Genomic DNA, 25,335 nt, shown 5'->3' with positions numbered 1-25,335 from the left:
TTTTCACTATATATAACAATAATTTAACCTTCCACATGTTTGCACACGGGTTTGAACTTAATATGCACATCAACCGGTATGTGCACGCTTTCTCTTGCCATGCCTAAGTAGAACTAAATGTATTCATAATAGTCCACTGCTGATCCACTATCAATACAGCTGACCAATAAAGGCAACAACAAGGTTATACGAAGTCACAAATTGTTCATTTAAGAAACCGTATGGGCGTTCAGCCCTTTGTTACCTCCCCATCAGTTTTCTTCTGGATCTTCTTTAGAAACTCACATGCAGCCACCGCTATTTTGAAAGCATGAGTTCGGTCCTGATAAGTCACCAACAGCTTGGCTGGGTGAGCCACCCCGTGGCGCAATCCCAGTTTGCGCAGCTCCGTGCGTATCAGGTCAAACTGCTTCCGAAGCTGGAGCAGACCCGCCACGGTATCTGGGTAGAATCGGACTTGCTGGTTCTGGTAGCGAATGTCAGTGTTAGCCCTTGATTCTAGCAATAAGCTGTTTATCCTTGTAGCTGAGAAATCTCATTATTAAAGTGTGAGGCGCTGTGGTGCTGTCCCTCCAGGGTCCAATTCGATTCACTCTTTGCACGGCCACCGCTCCAACACCGAGGGTCTCCAGCAGCCACTTCTCCAGGAACTCACATGGATTCTGTCCTTCAGCTCCCTCCGGCAGGTTGACCAGCCTCTGGTTGTTTTGTCTCGACCTGGCCTCCAGATCCATAACTTTATCTTCCGAGTCTTTCTTCTTGGACTCTAGCGTATCCACCTTAGCTCGTAGCGTTTCTATCTCACTCTCTGCATCTGAAATGCCTGCTTCGGTTTCTGTGATTCGCTGGGTACAGTCATTTATCTCTTTGCGTACACTGTCGATGGAACCCAGAACTTCATCAAATCTAGAGGAGAAATCCTTTTGGATCGAATTAACAGACAGTATTTCATCCACCTTGCTGCTTTGAGACTTTGAATTCTCTTCTCTGTCTCCGGCAACCATTGGAGCTGAGCATGAGTTAGCATTAGCTTTCTGCATTTCACCTCGAAGATGGTAATCCGTTAGTTTATGCTGTTTTCCTTTTTCACTTACTTCTTGGGATGCTTTTGCTGCTTTGGGCATTATTCCGATCATTCATGCTCACTGGCCGTTTAGTTTGTTTTGAAAGGAAGGGGTTTTAAGTAATTTCTTTGACAGGAACAGCAGAGCGGTGAAAACGCATCCTCTCACATGGCCGCCTTAACCGGAAGTCCTGGATGTCTTACTTTTACTATTATTTAATTCATATAGGTTTAAACCTGTGCCATGATATGATGATGATTTCTGTCAACACTGGGTGGGGCCTGAACATTGTGGGTGAAGGGCAAATTTTATTCCCTTGCCGTATGCATACAGTTGTCTCTAAATCATACATGCATCATCTGATTTGCGCCAAACTTTTTATGATTGACTTTTGTGAACTTCTAAAAAGCCCAATAACATTAAATTGTAATTTGACTCCATTGCACCCCCTAGGTTATTTTATCAACGATTTCTCCTTAAGTCAGCCAATCTACACCAGATTTTTGGTTGCGTCATCAGGAAGCACTGCTGAACACAATGATGTGCATTTCCTAGTGAACAGGTGCAAGGAACATTGCGAGAGCATCGACGGTGGCGAGCAGGTGGCGATGCTGGACCCCCTGCAGTCGCCACGAGGCCGGAGCAGCGCTGAGCTTTGAAGACTGTTCGAGGCTGCTTGCAGCTTTAATACTCAATTTATATTTGTTAAAATATCTCCATCAAAACCAAGTATAAATTATCATTCAAATAAGCTTTCTGCATCTTATTCACTGCAAGTGTTGTTTATCCGATGAGTCTCATCCTAAATGAAGGATGAGACTCTAATAATGAACATTCGAGTTTAATGGCAATAAAACATTACTTTCACCATTAGAGCTAGGAATGCAAACAGAAAAAAACAGGCTAAGCCACAAAATGTGGCTTAGCCTGTTTTGTGGAATTGCAAACTTCTACAACAGTTTGCAATTTAAAAATGCATACAACTTAAAATACCAGTAAAATGTTTAAACAACTTTAGTTTGATAAAACAAATGCACAATTTTAGTTTTTAAAACATGCGTCATGCACATACCTTGTGTGTCTATGAAGGGCCGCTTTAATCAACTCCTTTCATTAACATTTAAATCGGAAGCTGTCCCTTCGAACTAAAAGCATCAACCCACAAACCAGAAGTTAACTATACCTAAAATTAAAGGCAATACACATCAGAAAAGGGATACAAACAAACAAAGTAGAGCTTAGTGGGCCACCAGACTTGTAATACACTGGGGAAATCCCTGTTATATATTAAGTATTATAAATACATCTTCCAACTCTATACTATAACTCCAACTCTAACTATAAAGCACCAACTCTGGCTAGATGCAGGTTGGTAAAAATTAAATATGATGTAATTCTTTTAACTTTTCTTGCTTGTGAATTCAGAACAAAGTAACAATGGAAAAAATCAACTCAAAAGTTGTTCATTATGTTTTGTCAGTTGAGAATAATTTATACACAAATTCTGATTAAGGGAGCAAAGGTTTTCATTTTGTGGATAGTCATACTTCACTGATAACAGAAATGTGAAAATGTATTATAAGGTGGTAACCCATTATTTATTATATAAGTTTTTATAATGTATAATGTTAGCCCATTATTTCAAGTATTTCCTATGTAGATTTGGGAAACGGCTAAATTTTATTTAATTGAATAATAACTGAATACATACTTTTCTGCATGCTTGTGATTGACAGAATGGGTTACAATTGGTAGACTGCTACTTAAAGAAAAACCTACAGTAAAAAAACAAAACAAACAGGGTTTGAATGACTGCCACAATATTCTAGTCAGGGTTAGAGCCTCTTGATTTGCAGTTTTTAACCCCTTAACCCTTACCCCCTAAATCAGTGTTTTTCAACCTTTTTTGAGCCAAGGTACATTGTTTTAATTGAAAAAATCCCGAGGCACACCACAAACCAAAAATGTAAACAAAGATACTCTGTAGCCGCCTATATTGCATATATAGTCATTCTTATCAAAGTGTCTTGAATGGGAATCAAACACACAAATTTATTTTTATCATATTTTACAATTCTTTTTTCAAATTGCACTTAACATGTCCACTTCAAAAATACACCAGAACAGCCACAACACTGTCGTGTGTGATGCATGAATGTAGTAACATTCATGCATATTTGCAGATAATCAATTTGTTTTAAAAAAATCTTTTAAGACCAATTACTGTATTTTCCGGACTATGAGCACACCATACTATAAACTGTACCTTCAAATTTTTTTAACCCCCTTTCCAACCTGAAACTTGTATATATATCAGCCACACTGGGCTACAGGCCGCTGGTCATAGACATTAACGTATATGATGTCTATGCCGCTGGTATCTCTGCTGTTCTTAGTTTCCCATAAGGACCCAGCAGAGGGCTGCATCCTAATAACTGCTGGATATATTAAGGACGCAGTTCTCCATCTCCAAATCCGGTTTTGTTCACGCCGAGTTTATGTGCAGCGGCTTTATTTCCCTCCTGTACTTCCAGATCAATACTCCTCAACTTAGAAGCTGCATCATATGAGTTTGAAAACATTTCTCCGTCGTGCCTGCTGCTAGCATGTGCTTGGTCTAAATGAAAATTAGCACTTTCTTCTTTGATTTCCAATTTTGACTTCCAATGATTCACTTCCTGCTAAAGAGCCCCCTGGTGGTTGAAGAAAAATCCACAGAAAAGCCACATATTCAAAGTGTAGGAAAAAAGTAGCAGTTTATAATCCGGAATATACGGTAGGTGAAATTGGATAATTTCCACGGCACACCTGACGATCACTCACAGTACACTAGTGTGCCGCGGCACAGTGGTTGAAAAACACTGCCCTAAATCACCAAAAATGCCTGAAAAGGCATACCCAAATTAAATCAGCTGCTGTTCTTGAACAATTTGGAGTACATGCAAAAGCTTGGTCTCTTTATGAAGATGACAAGCTAAATTATCAATTTTTGCAGTCAAAAATACTTTAACTGTATGTAGTTTGTAGCTATTACGTTTGTAACATAAAAGAAATTGAAAAATTTGATTCACCCAGATTTTTCATTTTTATTTCTTGTAAATGCATATTGAGTGTTGAATGTATGGACTGGAAAATACAATAAATCGGAATAAAGTATTCTGCTCATGGATTTCAAGACTTATCAAAATAGCACAAAAAAGAAATGTCATTTTTGACATGCTTATTTTTGAGGATGTACAGGCGTTCTCCAAGTGTGCCATTTGGAGTCTCCATGGCAGGTGGGATTAGCGTACAGTCAGACCTCCTCCCCCTTCTTGTAATACGCTGTCTGTCCATCTGCCCCCATCAGTCCATCCACTCCTCCCCCACAGCACTCAACAGAACCTTTTCTGCCTGACATGCGTCAGGCTTATCTTATACTTCAAGATAGGAAAAAATATGGCGACAGCAGGAGTGCCGAGATTTCATAAGGATGTCGTCAAACTAAAATTGGTAATTGGCAAAGCATGTCATAAAACCATTGCCACAAGGTAGTAGTACCACAATATTATTTCACCACCTCAGTGGTCATCAATAATGTGTTTTTGGCACAGAATCTCTAGAACCCTGAGAACGATTAGGGATATTAATGGTTTTAATTAATACTGTTTACACCATTTGAACTTCAGGGTCTTTGCAGACATTGCTTGAACTTGGCCCCGTTTACCATTTAGCACTTTTTATGGATTACTGTTGTTGTTCAGAGTTCCCAGCGATTCCCTGCCAAAATCAGAATCAACAGGTCAGATTGTTGAAAGATCAATGATTGGGCAAAACACTGCACTCTGTGCACTTGTAGATATAAACCCTGGCTCCTATGATCACAGACTGGCTGCTTCGCTGTTGTGTGTTCACAGACTCAAAGTTAGATTAACCTGTCCCACCGATCAAGCTGAGAATTGAACCCCAACATCACATATAGTCATAACCACTAGTTACGACAACCACAGTGAAACTAAATATGATGTGCTATAATCTGGAGCAAAACCAGTTGGCCGGAAGGTAAAATTACATTTTTTGTCCATTTAGTGTCCATTTATGTCCACACCTTTCTCTTTGTCCCTGCAGCTAGTAACACCAGACAAATATGAGGTCAAGGGATCGATGGAGGAAGCGGCTATCATCCTAACTTCTTGCATTGAGCCGAAGATGCAAGTGACAATCACTTTAACTTCACCGGTCATCAGAGAGGAGCCGGGCCGGGAAGGAGGTTGGGAAACGCATCACAGCCTTCCCATTGCACTTTTTTTTTGTCTTTCTGCTCTCTCTATGCAAACAGTTTCAGTATGTTGGTTGATATTCCCAAAGAGCATTGTTCTGCTGGCACACCTCAAAGATTCACACATTGGATCAATTTCCATCTTTCTATAGAATTTTTTTTTCATTTGGATTGTGAGAGCTCTCTCTTGTCTGGGGTTTGCAGGACAACTTGTTTTCCCTCCTTGTTCTTTAAACAGATCATTTTTTTCAATGACATGCATGACCTCTATTACTGGTCTGGAGCCAAGAGCCTCTGCGAGATCCATAACCTGGTTAGTTTACCTGTACTCCCATTGTGGTTTTATGGGTCACATTAGCTTGTTTATCAAATTAAATAAAGGAAAGTGCCAGCAGTGTTGCTCTTCCATCTTCTGCTCTGTGATTCCTACCTCTCAAATGCTTTCTTTTATCCTTGGAACAAAGCATGATCAGTGTTTGCCTTGTGTTAAGTCTAGTTATTCCAAGTTGAGATTCTATTTTGTTTCCTGTGTTTCAGGGAATTGTTTCCATGTGTATTGTTGGCTATACTCAATGGAAGACATGATTACATCTTTTCCCTATATTTAGTTTGAGATCAGTTTAAGATAATCATTTCTTGACAAAGAAGTAGACAAGCTGAATTTGTTTAAATGCTGCAGTGAAACCGGAATTGTGTAAGAGCAGAGGAAATTGATGTAATTTTCCCACAGGAAACAAATCTTCTTGTGTGCTGGTGAATGGTTCACCATGCTTACGTCCCCTGTTCTGAAGTGCTCCCCTGAGTTGACCTTTTTTTTCTTTTTTTTCTTTTTTCTTTACAAACACTCAAATTTGAGATTGATTCCTCTCTAAGACAACTCTTTGCCATTTTAGATTTGACTGGCAACAAAAGATGAGGATAAATGATTTTAACACTGATAAATCAATTCAAATAGAGAAAATATCAAGCCAATGAGTGGAAAATGTATTGTTTTTCATTATTCTTAGGGGAGTATTGTATAAAGTTCAGGAAAGAAGGTTTCTGTAGAGGAATCTATGGTTGCATCGGAGCACAAGCTTTAATGACCGCTGGGGTCTTATTCCAGCCTACTGATGTTAGGTATGCATGCAGTGATATCTAACCCCTTTGTTTTTGGCTAATCGTCATTTATTCTTCTTTGGCAACCATTGCTTCCTCCTTTTTTAAAAATTGTAGTTATACACAGTTTTGCATAATATTGAATTATCCTTCATACACACACCACACCCACCCTCAGAGGATTGTGTCCCACTAGTGAATCCCATATGGCCCACCAGTCTCGGAAGGATTTTTGACCAAGGTTTTCTCACATCCCAAAAACTTTGCCACACCTGCTATTCCCATGCCACTTTTTATCAGGTTTTTTCTTCTTAGCAATTTCTTGTTAAAATTTTTAGTTCATATGACTGATTGGTAGACATTCAAACTTTACTGTGAATAAATATTATCCACAGAAAAAAGTTTTATTCAAGTTTCACATTTTTACCTGATAAAATGGTTTTGGCCTAAATGGTTCTTATTCAAAACTCAAGTTTTTAACTGAACACTTAAGTGAGTCTGTTGAATCAGTAACTTCATACCTATTTGAAAATTAGTTGAAGTACACAGCCAGCTACCTTTAGCTTCGTTCCTCAGCAGGGTCATTTTTTTGTCGGACTGTATTTATTTTTTTAATTACTAAGTGCAGAATAAGTATAAAGCTTTGTTAGAAAGAAACATTGGTATGTGTGGCAATGTGTTTGTTCTATGCCAGCCTCGCTGACCTGGTCAAACACCCATTCCCCATCATCGTTTTGACACTTGAAATCCATTTTTAGATGTAACCTCGGGTATGGTGAAAGACCCAGCGGACGTCTTGGACAGGCAAAAATGCCTTGACGCTCTGGCTGCTCTGCGCCACGCTAAGTGGTTCCAGGTTCGGAACATCATTTTACTTTCTCATTGTAGCCTTATGAGATGTATTTTTTAAATTGAGTTTTAAAACCTTTTTTTCTTTTTTTTAAATAAACAGGACAGTTCATATTTGAACCAAGAAAAAAAATGTATATTCAAGGATGCCACTCTGATAATCTGATTTATGTCCATTGTATATATTATAAATCTCAGCCCATCTGAATCCTTCATATAAAACTTTAATAAACTCATTGAATTGGCATCCTTGTATTATTTTCAGCATTTTTCGACTACTAAATGAAATTCCATAAGGCTGCAAAATAACTTGCACAAATGCCTTTATGTCCAACGTTTGTATTTTCATCCTTAACTTTTTATAGAATAGGGATTGAGAGAAAAGGGAACATCTGAGTACTTTCCTGTGATTTTGCTACCTGAGCAAAAAACATGGGCTTAGGAACTCTGATTTCTTTGCCTCTTTCAGTCCCTATACTCTTCTCTCAGGTGGACTGTTGTACTTCTCAGTCCTTGTTTGTGAGAAACTACAATCAGTATGGGGTCAGGGTTTAGAAGATGGCAAGAGAAGTCCTAACTCTTGTGCATCTTGTAAACTCATAACTCCTTTACTAACTGTAAGGTACAAGACTACTGGGAATGGCAGCTAAATGCAAATGTTTGGCTTAAACACATCAGACTGTATTAAAGCTTCCATTATGCACAGTAGTGATTGGACCTCTATAATGTAACTGATTCACTTGTTTGGTCCATTTTCTTGTCAATCTTGGTCACGCTATAAACCTAACTGTATTGCCTCAAAAGGCTAGAGCCAATGGTCTTCAGTCCTGCGTGATCATCATCCGAATCCTGAGAGACCTCTGTCAGCGAGTCCCCACATGGTCACCTTTCCCTGGATGGGTAAGTTCACAATAATGCTGATTGCTGATTCATACACTTAGCTCATTTAGTTTTTTTTTTTCTTTGTCTAGTTTGTAGTTTATCTTTGCTTTTCTTCATTATCATAGCTCAGCATGTGAAGGCCACAGTAGATTTTGCTGATAAATACAGCTTAAAATGGCTTAAATATTCAGATTTCACTTTATGGACACTCTTTATGTTGCCTTTGTTTTTGTCCTGTATCTTGCATTTTTCCCATTTAACATTTATCATGATAATAATCAGAGGTGGGGACTCGAGTCACATGACTTGGGCTCGAGTTGGATTCGAGTCACATGACTTGGACTCGAGTCGGACTCGAGTCATTAAAATCGAGACTTGAGACTTGACTTGAATAAATGCTCAGACTCGGACTTGACTTTGACTTTCACACCATTGACTTGGGACTTGACTTGGCTTGAAGCTCTTTACTTGAAAAGACTTGATATTTTACTCAAGTCAAAAATTTAAAACGCATTATAAAGTGGCCCCATTAATTAATTTCACTCATTCCGTATTAACAGGCGCAGACCGTCCCTTTGTTTTTCCGCACTCCGTATGTATGTGTGCATAGATGCAGCACAACCGATCAAATTAACAGGATTTAAAAATAACTGGGGAAAAAATCGAGAGACGAAAAAACGCTCGGAGCAGATATGCTCTTGTGAGTAATTTCTTTTGGGTACATCAATCATGAAATATTCAACTAAAAACAGAGTGAAACATGCAAAACCTGCAAGAAGAGGATCTCAGATGGAGATGCAACTTCCAACTGTTCGGCATTTGAAGTTGCACAAAGAAAGATGAGCAGTACTTTTCTTTTACTATGAGACAACGGACTTGCTAACATTGTGTTAGCAACTCTGGGTTGTGTTGATACCGCTTATCTTTCACTTGTATGCTATGTTTAGTCATGCTGTATAAATCCGGTGATTCAAACGTATCCACAATAACAGGCACGTGCAGAGGGGGGTTTAGGGTGCTTGAGCACCTGCCCCTTTTGCTCCTTGCCCCCAAGTTCCCTTTTGGTCCAAATTTTTATTTATTTATTTATTTTTGTATTATTTCCTAAGCCCTCTTAACAGAATAACATGTACTAAAATTATTTGGTTTTTTGTTGGGGTTTTTTTGTACAACATAAGTCCTCCGGTCTCCTTTTTACCTTTGACCCTTTTGCCCGTGACACACGACACAAAATGACTCTCGCACAGTGAGATAAGGCGGCTAACTGCGGAGCTCAACATAACGAACGTTCCAGATTACAGAACTGTTTTTGGTAAATAAAAAAAGGCTTGCTACTTGTCAGATGACGGAAAATGTTGTAGTATCGTTTCTGCTTCAGCGGTTTAAGCAGAGAGGTAATGAAATACAACAGACACTGACAGGCCTCTGCGTCTGCCTTTCTCTGAAGAACTACTGAGTGAAGGAGACAGCCAGGTGAGGAAAAACTGTTCTTATCGATTCAGTATTTTTGTCATACAGAAATTAGGCTGCTGTTGTTGTGATATTAGCTAGCTGCTAGCTAACGACTTCGCTAGCATAGTAAGAAAACTTAAAAGCTTCTTCCCTGTATCGTTAATGATAGCAGTCGTTCTGCAGTATTGCTTATGCAATAGGGGCACATCGCCCATCCAAAACCCATCATCTCCATAATGTCTTCTAATTTCCTTTGCTCCATAATGTAGGGAAAAAACTCAAACCATACTTTAAGTTTAGGGTCGGGTTCGCAGACCCTAATCTTTTTTTCCCCAATTATTCAATGAAAAAAAAAAAAAAATCCAGTAACATTGCTATCCTTCAGAAATTGCTGTAAAAGTAAAAAAAAAAGTACAATTGTAAGGATCCTGAATGTAATAATGTGGGCTAGTTCTGAGTGTTTCTGGATGGCAATGTAGCACATTATTTTGTGTCTTGGTTAGTGATTCTGGCAAGCTTGATTCAGACATATTTTTTATCAATACTGAGATGTGAAATTAGCTGTAGATTTTACCCCACTTGGACTGACGGATATTTATTTTACCATCACATCCAAATTCAAAACCACTGTTTTATTTGCAATGAGTCTGTTGCGTGTTTGACTTTTAAAAGAACAGTGTCTATTATTTACATTTGGCATAATTGGAACATTATTTTTAAAAAATGACTCGAAAGGACTTGAAATTCCAAGCTGACGACTTGTGACTGGACTCGACTTTTGCCTGACTTGACTTGAGACTTGACTCGGACTTGAGGACAAAGACTTGAGACTTACTTGAGACTTGCAAAACAGTGACTTGGTCCCACCTCTGATAATAATATAACTACTGAAAATATTCTCCAGTCTTATTTGCTTTTGGTCATATTAAAATCACTGTAGCATTTTCTTCTAGTTTAAAGTGTAACTAAATAGGTCTGATGGAGACNCAAAACACAATCAATTTGTTTTACCATTATCTGAAATCGTATATAACGACTAAGTTATTACTGTTACCACAGATCCTGAATACAGATTATATATTTCAGTCATACATTACAGACATTGTGATTACAATACATCAACCATTTAAACTATTACACAGTTATGTATTTTGTATTTCATTTCTTTAATCATTCTTAAATCAATACAAGATTACTGTTATTCCCCAGGCTTTTACCCTGCTTTCTGCGTGTACCTAGAGAGATCTCACAAGTCCATGCCAGTTTTCTCGACAGTGGAAAAACCTATCTGGTTTTTACCGGAGGCGTATGCTGCAGTACTCGGACAACAATTCTCTGATTGGTTTATTGCTGCTGGCGTACGTACTTTATGTATTACATAATGTCTTCTAATTGGTTTATCGCTGCTAGTGTATGTACTGTACACTTTGCGTCTCTGTGTCAGGGACAGATTTTGGAATTCAGTGCACACATAAGACGCACTGCTGATTTTTGAGAAAATTTAAGGCTTTTAGGTGCGCCTTATAGTCCGGAAAATACGGTACTTTTCCGACAATCAACATGTCCCAGAGCGCTGTATGTTTGTACAGACGAGTTCACAGATTTATAGGAACTAGAGGAACACAGAGATCCAAGGCAAACCCAGACGCAGCGCCCATCCCTATGATTTATAGATCGGTGGTAGCTTTTAGCACGCTAGCGCTCATTATTTTTCAGTACAATAGTTAAACGCAGCCAACACAAACCACCATCACGTAGAATCATACAGGCACATTTATGGATCCAGAAAGATCCAGAGTTGAGAGGTTTTATTCTTTGGGCGAAGCTCCAGAGCTTACTACCTCACCGCACTAGCTTTTGAAAACAAAATCTAAGTATTGTTGTTGGTACTTCTGCAACGGATCTCCTATTATTTCCACGTGAGTCTCTGGACTCTTCGTCATCATCTGTACCTTGTGAATACATCTTTGCAGAAGTATTAACTTACTTATGAAAATAGATAGGAGACAAGAGACATTATCAATTTAACTGGTAGTCACGCTGCCCTGCTCTGTGGCCGAACACACCGAGAACGAAAAGAAGCAAGGAGGCTCCGCCTTTATTGTCTTTATAAGGGCGTAACCATCCGCTTCACAAAGTAGTGCCAATACAAATACAATAGTGGCAAGCATCGTATTCAACACCCCCACCCGATGATGACACGTATTCTAGCCATAACACTATTTTCCAAACATATAAGAACAACATTTTTCAATCTTGGCTCTTGTGACAGATTTTGTGAACACACCTGCAACCATATTTTCTGTCGGACAGTAGACCAAAACAAATTTACCGTGCAAAACATTGGACCTTATGAAGTGGTATTTAATGTACACATGAGTGATTCTATAATTAGATACATTTGATGTCCAGAGTCATTATTTTTGGTCTGGTATATTAAAATATTTCAATTTTTAATTGTTTTAGTAATTTATTACTCATTTTAATGGATCATAATATTTAACAAGTAAAAACATTTAAGTAAATACATTTAAAATTGTTTTATATAGCTGAAAAACCAAGACTTCTTGTTGTCCGAGTTGGGTACTGTCTTTTTTATTAACCTGAAAAATAATGCAAAAACCTATATTTTATTATTTTTTCTTTGGTGAATTTGTTTTTTCTATCATTTTTTAAACTGCCTAAATGGTCAATTTAATAACATCACATTAAATTAACTCAAAATACCCTTATTTTTTGAAAAAATATGTGTCCGAGAATTTTTTGTCAACTCTGTTACCATATGGTTTTGTCCCTGTAAATCTGTGAAATTGCCTTCTATGGCTATATAAACTGCATAAAATTAAGTCATTTACTTTTACTGATAAGAACTCAAACACACAGAGGTCTATATGCCATTCTCTGGGAAATATTTTAGTCTAAAAATCACAATCACCAGGGGTTATTGTTTTCAACGTCAATCTTGTTACCAAAGTATCATGAAAAAAATACCACAGATTTTTGATCAGAGACAATTTTATTTAATGGGTTTTAAACCATTATCTCAGTGGTGTCATGTTTTTTCAGAATTTCTACTCACAAGTGGAGTTTTAAATAAAAATGTTTGAAATTGTCAATTCTGTTACCATCAACTATGTTACCAGATAGGGTAACAGAGTTGATGGTAACAGAGTTTTCAGTTCTAAATTATTATGGTCTTGTCAATTCTGTTACTAACACCAACTCTGTTAGGTAACAGAGTTGACATGTTTATGACATACTTTCACACACAAAAAAAAGAGGAAAACTGTTGTCTAGCACACCATATACATTGTTGGTTGACTTCTGCTGTGATTTAGTATTACTGACCAATTTTATTTCTAAAAGAATGATGATTTTCAATGAATTTTAATGAAAAAACGTTTGACCCTATGTGAATAACTGTGAAAAGTTGAGTATCTTTTGATTTTTTTAAATATATTTTTAAGTAAAACATCTCAATTTAAAGTATTTGGGTAGTAGGACACTTGGTGTAATGGAATAAAAATATTTGTCTGCTAGAATTTGTTTTTTTCCACACACTGTCTACATTGTCCGTAACAGAGTTGACATAACTTGCCGCAAACCTTATGTTTTTTCTGAGAAAAAAATTATAAAATATATAGCTAATGTTTGGCAATTACAGATTCTTTTAAAGTTTAATGCCTTTTCAATAGACTACCTAAGAAACTTTTAAAATAATGAAAAGTTTTTTTTTTGTAATTTCTTGAAGTGCCAAATGTATCTCCAATTATAGAATCACTCACATGCTTGCTCCTCTGGCAATTCACAGGGTTCTTTCCAAGGCGTATTGTCCCTTGGTTATCTTCAAACACCTTTGCAGTTTACTCAAAACTGTGGTCCATGTCCTGTAGTACCTGAGATGGAGCGCTTCTTGGATGGTAGCTGCTAATGCTACATACTCAGCCTCACATATTGACAATGAAACCGTCTGCTGTTTCTTTGTTTTCCATGAAACAACAGCTCCACTTGGACTTAGACTAAAGCAATAGCCTGTAGTGCTCTTCCTGTCGAACATCATTGGCCCAATCGGCATCAGAGTATCCCATCAGCTCTAGTTTAGTGTCACACTTGTTATAACACAACTCATAGTTCTTAGCCCTTTGTAAGTATCTGTACACATGCTTTACAGTTGTCATATGTTTCTCTCTGGCATCAGACATATGTTGTGACAGTCTGCTTACAATCCAGCTGATATCAGGCCTAGTAGTACAGGTCATGATGTAGATGAGGCTGCCTAGCATTTCTCTGTATCTTCTTTGATCAGTTTGTTCTCCTTCTGGAACCAGATCACATTTGATTTCACTAGGAGTGGCTCTGGGTTTACGCTCAGCCATACCAAACCTCTCCAGTATCTTCTCAATGTATTTGGACTGGCTCATTTTGATAGAAACTTTGTTTTGTGTGAAATCGATCCCAATAAAATGTGTGAGGTGGCCAAGACCTTTCATTTTAAACTTACTTTTCAGTTTCTCTTTGACCTCTCTTAGACACGTCTCATTGCTTGCAGCCACAACTATATCATCCCCACATTAACAAAATTACTTTTCCTTCGTCAGAAAACTGTGAAGATACAATGATCAGCTTGGCTCTGTACAAACTCATTCGACATCAGGAACTCATGGAGCATCATATTCCAGTTCCTCCCAGATTGTTGGAGCCCATAGATAGATTTGTTTAACTTGCACACAAGTCGCTCACCATTCTTTGATTTAACCTGAAAACCTTCGGGTTGATCCATGTATATTTCATGGTCACTGGGTGCATGTAAGTATGCAGCTTTAACGTCCATCTGGTTCAGTTTAAGGTCATGTTGTGCAGTTAGATGCATCAACACACAGTGAAATCAAGTTTGCAGTTGGGGAGAATGTCTCTGAATAGTCAAGTCCTTCTACCTGACTGTATCCCTTCGCTTACATACCTAGCTTTATATGTCTCATTCCCTTTGTCATTCTCCTTGAGAGTATATACCCACCTTCTCCCCACTGTCTGCCTACTCTATGGTAATGGTACAAGTGAGAAGGTGTTGTTCTCTTTAAATGAAATCATTTCATCTCTCATTGCCTTTTTCCACATATTAGAGTTTGGTGATGCTAAAGCCTCTCTATAAGTCTGTGGCAGCCCAACTGTAGCTCTGTAACAGTAGTCAAGGGTTATGTTACTACTCTGCACTGAGCACTCATAGTTCTCCAAGTATTGAGGTTTCTTTCTGACTCTACCTGTAATTTCTCATTGTCTGTGATCCTGTTTCTTCATTCAGTGGTCGACTACTTTGACTAGGTGTAATTACCCACTCTATGTAGTGGGCCTCTGGTTGGTCCCAGTCAGTCTGTGTATGCCTCTCAGTCACACTCTTTTCAATGAAATGGACCAGTCTGTGTTTCTGAACCTTGTTTGTCTCTGAAAAATAAACCAAATAAGCAGGTGAATGACGATCAAAACCAACAAAAATTCCCGTTTTGCCTTTAGGATCAAGCTTCTTTTTGTTTTGTTCATACACCATACATTTGGAACCAAACTTTGTCATTTTTGACAGATCTGGTCTCTCCAGTGAAAAGGAAATAGGGTGTTTTCCCTGTTCTCTTACAGTAACACCTGTTCCTTATGACTGTAGCTATTCTGACTGCATAAGGCCATAGCTCTTTGGGTAAACCTGACTCAATCAGCATGCATCTAACCATTTTAAATAATGTGCACCAATTTCTCTCTGCAGTCCCATTTTGATGGGGAGAGTAGGGCACTGACCTCTCATGCTTTATAGCATTGTCCCTCAACAATGACTGGTACTCCTCTGACACAAATTCTGTCCCGTTGTCAGATCTCAGGCGTTTAACTTTACCGTAAGGCGCTGTGTCTGCCAAGAACTGCTTAGTTGCCTCAACTGCCTTGTTTTTGTTCCTAAGAAAGTACACATAGGTGGCACCAGAAAAGTCATCAGTAAAAGTGATGGCATACTTGTACCCTTCAAATGACTCTGGTGAAATAGGTCCACACAGGTCTGTATGAACTAGCTCTAATGGCTCTTTGGCCCTCACATCACTTTGTTTCTGCTTTGTGAAAATTTACCCTCTAGACAAATTTTACATTGGTTGGGTCTGGAAGTTTTGTCTTTGATTTTCATACCATTTACAACTGTTTCCAGTTTTACAATATCATCATAGTTGCAATGACCCATTATTTCATGCTTTGTTTTTAGATCCAAAGATACATTGCAGGAGTGCTCACCATCTACATTTTTCTCTGTGACAATGTCCAAGTAGTACAATCTGTCTTTTACATTCATTTTACATGTTGTGCCATCAGGAAAGATAATTTCGTTGTTCTTCTCATAGTTGAATCTTGCTCCTTTCGAAGTTGCTGGATCCACAGATAGGATGTTTTGTGGGTATCCTGGAATCAGGAGTGCATTCGTGAGCTTTACACTCACAACTTTTCCCTCGCAGTCGGTCATCTTGATCTGCGCATCTCCTTTCCTCAGGACACTGCCGGTGATCCGTGTTCCATCTGCCAGCTGCATGATGTGGTTCTTGGGCTGGAAAGTCTCATCAAATTTTGATGAAAGCACTCCCGTCAGTCATGATGTGGGCAGAGGCACCGCTGTCCATAAGTAGACCTTGCTGCTGTGTGCTGTGGGGTTGCCATTCACTCAACCGAAGCACAAGTGTCTCTTCTTCAACCGTGGTTTTATGCCTGTCCTTAACACATACAGTTCCTTGTACAGTGTCTGTAATGGCAGCCACCTTGTTACTGTTTTGTGCGTTGGTTCCCCCTGCGCTGAGTTTTCTTCTCTTTGTTTCTGCAGTCTTTTGCTTTATGCCCCATTTTCTCACAAATAAAGCATTCTCTGTTGAAATATTTCTTCTTTTAAAACTTAGGTTTTGACGCTCTGTAATTTGCAGTCATTACTTTGTCTGTTCGGGGCCTGCTACGGTAGCACAGTGTGCATTCAAAGCTCCTCAGCCTCGCCTTGAACTCGTTGAAAGTTAGCGTTTCTTTTGTCTGAGTGACATGCACAGAAAATGGGTTGTATTCATCCGTGAGACTTTTTACACCATTGCTGTCAGAAGTGCATCACTAAGGGTCTCTTTAGCTCTGTTTAACGCGGCCACTATCTTTTCAACACTGGCTAGATAGTCCGCTAAAGCTTCCTCTTCACCCACCTGCACATTGGTTAGCTCTGTGTATAGCCCTACAATTCGCGGCTTTTCTTCAGACTCAAAATGGCGTCTCAATATTTCTAAGCTTTTCTTGCCGTCATCTGGTGCTTCGTAGAGGATTAGCATTAGCGTCTTATCATCCAAACAACCACACAGTTCTGCATATGCCAATTCGTTTTTCCTACCGATCTCCGTAGCTTCTTGTACATCAGCTCCCTTTGTTAGCTCACTTCCAAGGATAGCTTTTTTGAGACAGATGGTTTTTAAGTACGCTAAAAACCTTGCTTCTCAGATGTGGTAGCGGGCTTCGTCTCTGAAACCGTGGCGGCAATCCCCTTCCGTGCACTGCCATACTCAGAACTTGGCTGGGCCCATAACCTGTTGGTACTTCTGCAGCGGATCTCCTTTTATTTCCACGGGAGTCTCTGGACTCTTCGTCATCATCTGTACCTCGTGAATACATCTTTGCAGAAGTATTAACTTGCATATGAAAATACATAGGAGACAGGAGACATTATCAATTTAACTGGTAGCCACGCTGCCCTGCTCTCTGACCGAACACACAGAGAACAAAAAGAAGCAAGGAGGCTCCGCCTTTTTTGTCTTTATAAGCGCGTAACCTTCTGCTTCACAAAGTAGCGCCAATACAAATACAATAGTGGCAAGCATCGTATTCAACAATTGTTATGACCCAGATATGACAGTGGAGATGAAGGTTTAGAATGGTCGGATGTAAAGGGTTAATTTATTTACAGAACAAATGCTTTTTGTTTCAGTTCTTTATTTCAGTTACATTGTGACATTTAGTTACNTACGTTTGACACCCCTGCATTAGGCTGTTGTTGTTGTGCTATTAGCTAGCTGCTAGCTAACGACTTTGCTAGCATAGCAAGATATCTAAAAAGCTTCTTCCCTGTATCATTAATGATAGCAGTCATTCTTCAGTATTGCTTATGCAATAGGGGCACATCGCCCATCCAAAACCTATCATCTCCATAATGTCTTCTAATTTCCTTTGCTGCATAATGTAGGGAAAAAACTCAAACCATACTTTAAGTTTAGGGTCTGGTTCGCAGATCCTAATCTTTTTTTCCCCAATTATTCAATGAAAAAAAAAAAAATAATAATAATAATAACCTCAGTTAAGTAAAATAAAATTGTAATCAAAACGTTTGGAATTGTAATGATTTCTCTTTTTTAAACAAAAAGTTTTGTTTAAAAAGCTTTTTTTTAAGTAAATAAATTTTTGTCTCGTGAACTTAAACAGTTATTTGCCAAACAAACTTTTATTTCCACACATCAGAAATCTTTTGTTGTGATTTTAGGCCCTGCCCCCGACGTCATGAGAATCACAAGCAAAACTTTGAGTCACAAACAAAAACTTAGAATAGCAAGAAAAAATTTCTGACATATGCAAATAAGTTTGTTTTGCAAATTATTTTTTCAGTTCATGAGACAAAAATGTGTGATTTTAGTTTTATAAAAGGGTTTTTTTAAAAGCAAAACTCGGTAGGCTTTTCTCATGGTGACATGCATTAACAATTCAATTTTTGCTATTGTGTTTTTTTTTTTCTTTTTTTTTTTCTCTGCAGTTCCACATTAAAGTTTGATGCAGCTCTGCTTTCCTGAATGGACCATCTTCATCTCCACTGCAAGTGTAGCAAACAGGCAGCTCTTTTTTATAGATTACAGTACAATAAAGGTTGCATTGTGCCCTTGTTTATATTTTTAATAGTGTAATTTTGTAATGACAAAATATGTCTAGTGGTCTAGCTCTGATTTACATATCTTGCTAAATTGCGGGTTTGAATATTGCAATACTTTCCTATAACAAAATAGACCTGCAGAAAGAAATTACTAATAAAATATCTTACATATGCCATAGTTGGATGCGCTATATAGATTTTCCTTATACAAAATCACAATTTTGTAATTTATCATTGTTTGTTAAACTCTGAAAGCTGTGTGGCTTTAATATTCTGTCCTAGAATGCTAGATGTGTTAGATGTGTTCCTTTTTTTTTTTTTTGAGCACCTGCCCCTTTAGTGGTCTCTGCATGGCCCTGCACAATAATGTGCACCGTGTTAGCTCAGGAAGCCGGTGAATAGTGAGTGGGGTCTGGTGTTCAGAAAGCAGGTTCTGTACCTGAACTCAGGGAAGAGAGTTTCTCTCCGTCCCATCATAATGATGAACTGGGTCCAGTTCCATCACAGGGTGGATGGTGTATTCATAAGGGAAACTACGGTTTCTTACAACCCTTTCCCACCCTGCTCCCGTATTAGTATTTTCCCATAAATATCCCCTCCTCCCCCCACAGCTCTTACATTAGTTTTACTCCCCCCTCCTTTGACAGTAGCACCGGACAGAGACATTTTCCATATTCTCAAATCCAAAATTTGACAGGTATAGGTGTATTTGAAGACATCTATGTTGGGGAAATTATATTGACAGTAAATAGATTGTTTACTGCAGTCAGTGCATTAAGTCTGCTGTTTTCAGTTATAACTCTTCAAATGGCGGCGTGATGGTCGTTGAAATACCATCTCCAAGTGGTATAATTTTGCTAGAAAAACAAATAAAAATCCAGTAACATTGCTATCCTTCAGAAATTGCTGTAAAAGTAAAAAAAAATTGTACAATTGTAAGGATCCTGAATGTAATAATGTGGGGTAGTTCTGAGTGTTTCTGGATGGCAATGTAGCACATTATTTTGTGTCTTGGTTAGTGATTCTGGCAAGCTTGATTCAGACATATTTTTATCAATACTGAGATGTGAAATTAGCTGTAGATTTTACCCCACTTGGACTGACAGATATTTATTTTACCATCACATCCAAATTCAAAACCACTGTTTTATTTGCAATGAGTCTATTGTGCGTTTGACTTTTAAAAGAACACAGTGTCTATTATTTACATTTGGCATAATTGGAACATTATTTTTTAAAAATGACTCGAAAGGACTTGAAATTCCAAGCTGACGACTTGCGACTGGACTCGACTTTTGCCTGACTTGACTTGAGACTTGACTCGGACACGAGGACAAAGATTTGAGACTTACTTGAGACTTGCAAAACATTGACTTGGTCCCACCTCTGATAATATAACTATTGAAAATATTCTCCAGTCTTATTTGCTTTTGGTCATATTAAAATCACTATAGCATTTTCTTCTAGTTTAAAGTGTAACTAAATAGGTCTGATGGAGACCATCCCTAATAAATGATTATTGATATTATGTTTAAAACCCTTTACCTCCGACGGGAGCGCAGGCGCTCCGATTTGCCCCTATTTTCAAATGCCTGTAGAATTCGAACCGCATAAGATGGAGCAATAATGCACCTACCTTTGCACCTACGGTGTTGACGTCACATCTGCATGAGCCAATGCGGCTCACTTGTTTCCGCTTTGAGTTACCATGACAACTAGAAAAGACGAAGTCGTATTTCAGACGCAAAAAGAGCAATACTATGAACATTGGTGTCTTCGCATGGAAATTAAGTTTTCATTCATTTCCAAGCAATCCTGAATTAATAACATGGTGGCTTATAAATATTCGTCGCTACCAGTTAAAGCTAACACCGCACAGCAACGTTTGCAACCTTCACTTCACTCCTGATCAGCTTCTTCAGCCTAAAACTACCGGGGGAGACGGATGGTAAATAAAGGAGCCTCCTGAGTTATTTCCATTTAATCACTTCTGTATTCGGCCTGAAAGGAGCGAGTTTATGGGAACGAGAGAGCAGACCAGAGCCAGACAGCCGAGCAACTGATCCGCCTGTACACACTGCTGTAAACACCGTCCTATTTGAGCTCTTCACAAGAAACATGCAAAGGTAATAAAACAAAATAACACGGAGACATTAAGCAACACGATCATATTTCTCTAAAAACAACAACTTTGAACCTGAACAGTCAGCTGAACCAGATTTCTGACACCAGAGCTGCGCTACTGTTAAGCTATGAGGCTTATTGTGCTTCGTCGTGCTTCGGAAGTAAAAAGCCCGAACCGTAATTTCCCCATTAGTCTCTGTCACTAACGACAACAAACACACAATATACTTAAAAATTAGGTCCGTTAGAATGTTTAGATACTTAAATAGCACATTTTTACTAGAACAATGTCCGATAATATTGCCTTCTAGCATTAGCTAAGATTAATCTTAGCCACAAAGTTTAAGAAAATTAAACTCACCTTCGTGTCAGTGAATGTATAACGAGGCGTACATCTTAAAACCGTTCTCCAGCTTGCTTGTTGGGGCTTCGGATCGTTGTACATACCACGGCCAAGCCCTGCAAGCACCTAGTGTAAAATGCCATTTTCAATAGATCGGAAACAACCGAGCCGCTTTTCCCCGAACGCGGAAACTGACATGCAAAGAGCCCATTTTTTTCACCCTGTAAAACCCTAAGGGTGACACTTAACGTATTTTTCGGACTATAAGGCGCCCTCTCAATTATGACGTCCATTTCTGTATTTAACCCAAACATAAGGCACACCGGATTATAAGACCCATGCCAAAACATACGGTCAACAAAAGAAAAAAAAGTAACGAAAACAAAACATTAAGTTAAGTTTAACTTTATTCTACTATGCAACAATACACTCACATTATTTTTTATTCTTCTTCCACAAATCCATCAAAGTCCTCCTCTTTTGTATCTGAATTGAACAGCTGGGCAATTTCGCCATCAAACATGCCAGGTTCCCTCTCATCATTGTTGGAGTCAGACTCGTTGCCAGGTGGCTGTTCAGCAATGATGCCGGCTTTCGCGAAAACTCGGACAACAGTTAAGGCAGATACATTAGCCCAAGGATCCACAATCCATTCATATATGGTGGCGTAACTCGCCCGGCGCTGCCTCCCCGTCTTAGTAAACGTGTGTTCGCAGTCTGTCATCCATCACTCCCACGCCGCTCGCAACTTCTTTTTGAATGCCCCGTTTACACCAATGTCCAACGGTTGGAGTTCTTTTGTTAATCCTCCCGGAATGACGGCTAGCTCTGAATTAGTTTGCTTCACTTCCTTTTTCACAGTAGCAGTGAGATGGGCACGCAAAGAGTCGCAGATGAACGGGGACGGTGATGCGTGGTGTTTGTTATTCTGCAATAGCCAGCCACGCCCTAACCTCACCACCGACTGACTACTGACCAGCTCTCTGTCTAACAGGTCCGGAAAATCCCTGAAACCCGGGTCTTACCCTTTCCTAGGTTTACTAGAGAATTTCTGTTTAAACTGGCGGCGGAGAAAATTCGTCTAGCTCTAACTACCTTCAGATCCAGAAGTNAAATATTCTCCAGTCTTATTTGCTTTTGGTCATATTAAAATCACTGTAGCATTTTCTTCTAGTTTAAAGTGTAACTAAATAGGTCTGATGGAGACAATCCCTAATAAATGATTATTGATATTATGTTTAAAACCCTTTACCTCTGACGGGAGCGCAGGCGCTCCCATTTGCACCTATTTTCAAATGCCTGTAGAATTCGAACTGCATAAGATGGAGCAATAATGGGCTCTTTGCACCTACGGCGTTGACGTCACATCTGCATGAGCCAGTGCGGCTCACTTGTTTCTGCTTTGAGTTACCATGACAACTAGAAAAGACAAAATCGTATTTCAGACGCAAAAAAAGCAATACTATGAACATTGGTGTCTTCGCATGGAAATTAAGTTTTCATTAATTTCCAAGCAATCCTGAATTAATAACATGGTGGCTTATAAATATTTGTCGCTACCAGTTAAAGCTAACACCGCACAGCAACGTTTGCAGCCTTCACTTCACTCCTGATCAGCTTCTTCAGCCTAAAACTACTGGGGGAGACGGATGGTAAATAAAGGAGCCTCCTGAGTTATTTCTGTTTAATCACTTCTGTATTCAGCCTGAAAGGGGCGAGTTTATGGGAACGAGAGAGCAGACCAGAGCCAGACAGCCGAGCAACTGATCCGCCTGTACACACTGCTGTAAACACCGTCCTATTCGAGCTCTTAACAAGAAACATGCAAAGGTAATAAAACGAAATAACACGGAGACATGAAGCAACACGGTCATATTTTTCTAAAAACAGCAACTTTGAACCTGAACAGCTGAACCAGATCTCTGACACCAGAGCTGCGCTACTGTTAAGCTATGAGGCTTTGTTGTGCTTCGTCGTGCTTCGGAAGTAAAAAGCCCGAACCGTAACCGAACCCCGTTAGTCTGTGACACCATCGACAACAAACACACAATATACTTAAAAATTAGGTCCATTAGAATGTTTAGATACTTAAATAGCACATTTTTACTAGAACAATGTCCGATAATATTGCCTACTAGCATTAGCTAAGATTAATCTTAGCCACAAAGTTTAAGAAAATTAAACTCATCTTCGTGTCGGTGAATGTATAACGAGGCGAACATCTTAAAACCTTTCTCCAGCTGACTTGTTGGGGCTTCGGATCGTTGTACATACCTCGGCCAAGCCCTGCAAGCACCTAGTGTAAAATGCCATTTTCAGTAGATCGGAAACAACCGAGCCGCTTTTCCCCGAACGCGGAAACTGACATGCAAAGAGCCCATTTTTTTCACCCTGTAAAACCCTAAGGGTGACACTTAACGTATTTTCCGGACTATAAGGCGCCCTCTCAATTATGGCGTCCATTTCTGTATTTAACCCAAACATAAGGCGAACCGGATTATAAGACGCATGCTAAAACATACGGTCAACAAAAGAAAAAAAAGGTAACGAAAACAAAACATTAACTTAAGTTTAACTTTATTCTACTATGTAACAATACACTCACATTATTTTTTATTCTTCTTCCACAAATCCATCAAATTCCTCCTCTTTTGTATCTGGATTGAACAGCTGGGCAATTTCGCGTGCCATCAAACATGCCAGGTTCCCTCTCATCATTGTTGGAGTCAGACTCGTTGCCAGGTGGCTGTTCAGCAATGATGCCGGCTTTCGCGAAAGCTCGGACAACAGTTAAGGCAGATACATTAGCCCAGGGATCCATAATCCATTCACACATGGTGGCGTAACTCGCCCGGCGCTGCCTCCCCGTCTTAGTAAACGTGTGTTCGCAGTCTGTCATCCATCACTCCCACGCCGCTCTCAACTTCTTTTTGAACGCCCCGTTTACACCAATGTCCAGCGGTTGGAGTTCTTTTGTTAATCCTCCCGGAATGACGGCAAACTCCGAATTACTTTGCTTCACTTCCTTTTTCACAGTAGCAGTGAGATGGGCACGCAAGGAGTCGCAGATGAACGGGGACGGTGATGCGTGGAAAAACCTATCTGGTTTTTACCGGAGGCGTATGCTGCAGAACTCAGACAACAATTCTCTGATTGGTTTATTGCTGCTGGCGTACGTACTTTATGTTTTACATAATGTCCTCTAATTGGTTTATCGCTGCTAGTGTATGTACTGTACACTTTGCGTCTCTGTGTCAGGGATAGATTTTGGAATTCAGTGCACACATAAGACGCACTGCTGATTTTTGAGAAAATTTAAGGCTTTTGGGTGCGCCTTATAGTCCGGAAAATACGGTACTTTTCCGACAATCAACCTGTCCCAGAGCGCTGTATGTTTGTACAGACGAGTTCACAGATTTATAGGAACTAGAGGAACGCAGAGATCCAAGGCAAACCCAGACGCAGCGCCCATCCCTATGATTTATAGATCGTGGTAGCTTTTAGCACGCTAGCACTCATTATTTTTCAGTACAATAGTTAGATAAACGCAGCCAACACAAACCACCATCACGTAGAATCATACAGGCACATTTATGGATCCAGAAAGATCCAGAGTTGAGAGGTTTTATTCTTTGCGCGAAGCTCCGGAGCTTACTACCTCACCGTACTAGCTTTTGAAAACAAAATCTAAGGATTGTTGTTGGTACTTCTGCAACGGATCTCCTATTATTTCCACGGGAGTCTCTGGACTCTTCGTCATCATCTGTACCTCGTGAATACATCTTTGCAGAAGTATTAACTTACTTATGAAAATAGATAGGAGACAGGAGACATTATCAATTTAACTGGCAGTCACGCTGCCCTGCTCTGTGACCGAAGACGGAGAACAAAAAGAAGCAAGGAGGCTCCGCCTTTTTTGTCTTTATAAGCACGTAACCTTCCGCTTCACAAATTAGCGCCAATACAAATACAATAGTGGCAAGCATCGTATTCAACAATTATGACCCAGATATGACAGTGGAGATGAAGGTTTAGAATGGTCGGATGTAAAGGGTTAATTTATTTACAGAACAAATGCTTTTTGTTTCAGTTCTTTATTTCAGTTACATTGTGACATTTAGTTACATTCTTTGAGGCAGAGGGACTGACCATCTTTCTTGTACAGTGAGAATGTGGGGGAAATGTCAGTTTGTTTCCGTTTGGGGTTAGTTGATTGAGTCTTACCTTTTTGGGTGTGTCTCCTCAGCAGGGTGGAGGAGTAAAGGGAGACAAATGCTCCTGGTGCTCCTTAAAAGCTCCTGGAACATACCCTTCCATAACATGGGACATACTAGTGCACTGCCTTGCTGAGCAAGGCAGTGCA

At 39.3% G+C, this 25,335-nt stretch overlaps 1 protein-coding gene across 2 annotated transcripts in view; it reads left to right on the top strand.

The window, feature by feature from the left end:
• Nucleotides 1–25,335, top strand: part of zfr (zinc finger RNA binding protein) — a 97,775-nt gene that overhangs the window by 57,302 nt on the left and 15,138 nt on the right. Inside the window, exons 15-17 of one of the 2 annotated variants that reach the window (XM_007577440.2) lie at nt 5,172–5,313; nt 7,179–7,276; nt 8,074–8,169. In XM_007577440.2, coding sequence (XP_007577502.1) covers nt 5,172–5,313; nt 7,179–7,276; nt 8,074–8,169 — 336 coding nt within the window. Of the gene's footprint in view, nt 1–5,171; nt 5,314–7,178; nt 7,277–8,073; nt 8,170–25,335 lie in introns of those variants that run through there. The other variant, XM_007577442.2, reaches the window with a different exon arrangement.

This window comes from Poecilia formosa, unplaced genomic scaffold (genome assembly GCF_000485575.1).
Source record: "Poecilia formosa unplaced genomic scaffold, Poecilia_formosa-5.1.2 Scaffold441, whole genome shotgun sequence".
Classification (NCBI taxonomy): domain Eukaryota; kingdom Metazoa; phylum Chordata; class Actinopteri; order Cyprinodontiformes; family Poeciliidae; genus Poecilia; species Poecilia formosa.
Note: the sequence above shows the minus strand (reverse complement) of the source record. Positions and strands in the feature narration are given on the sequence as shown.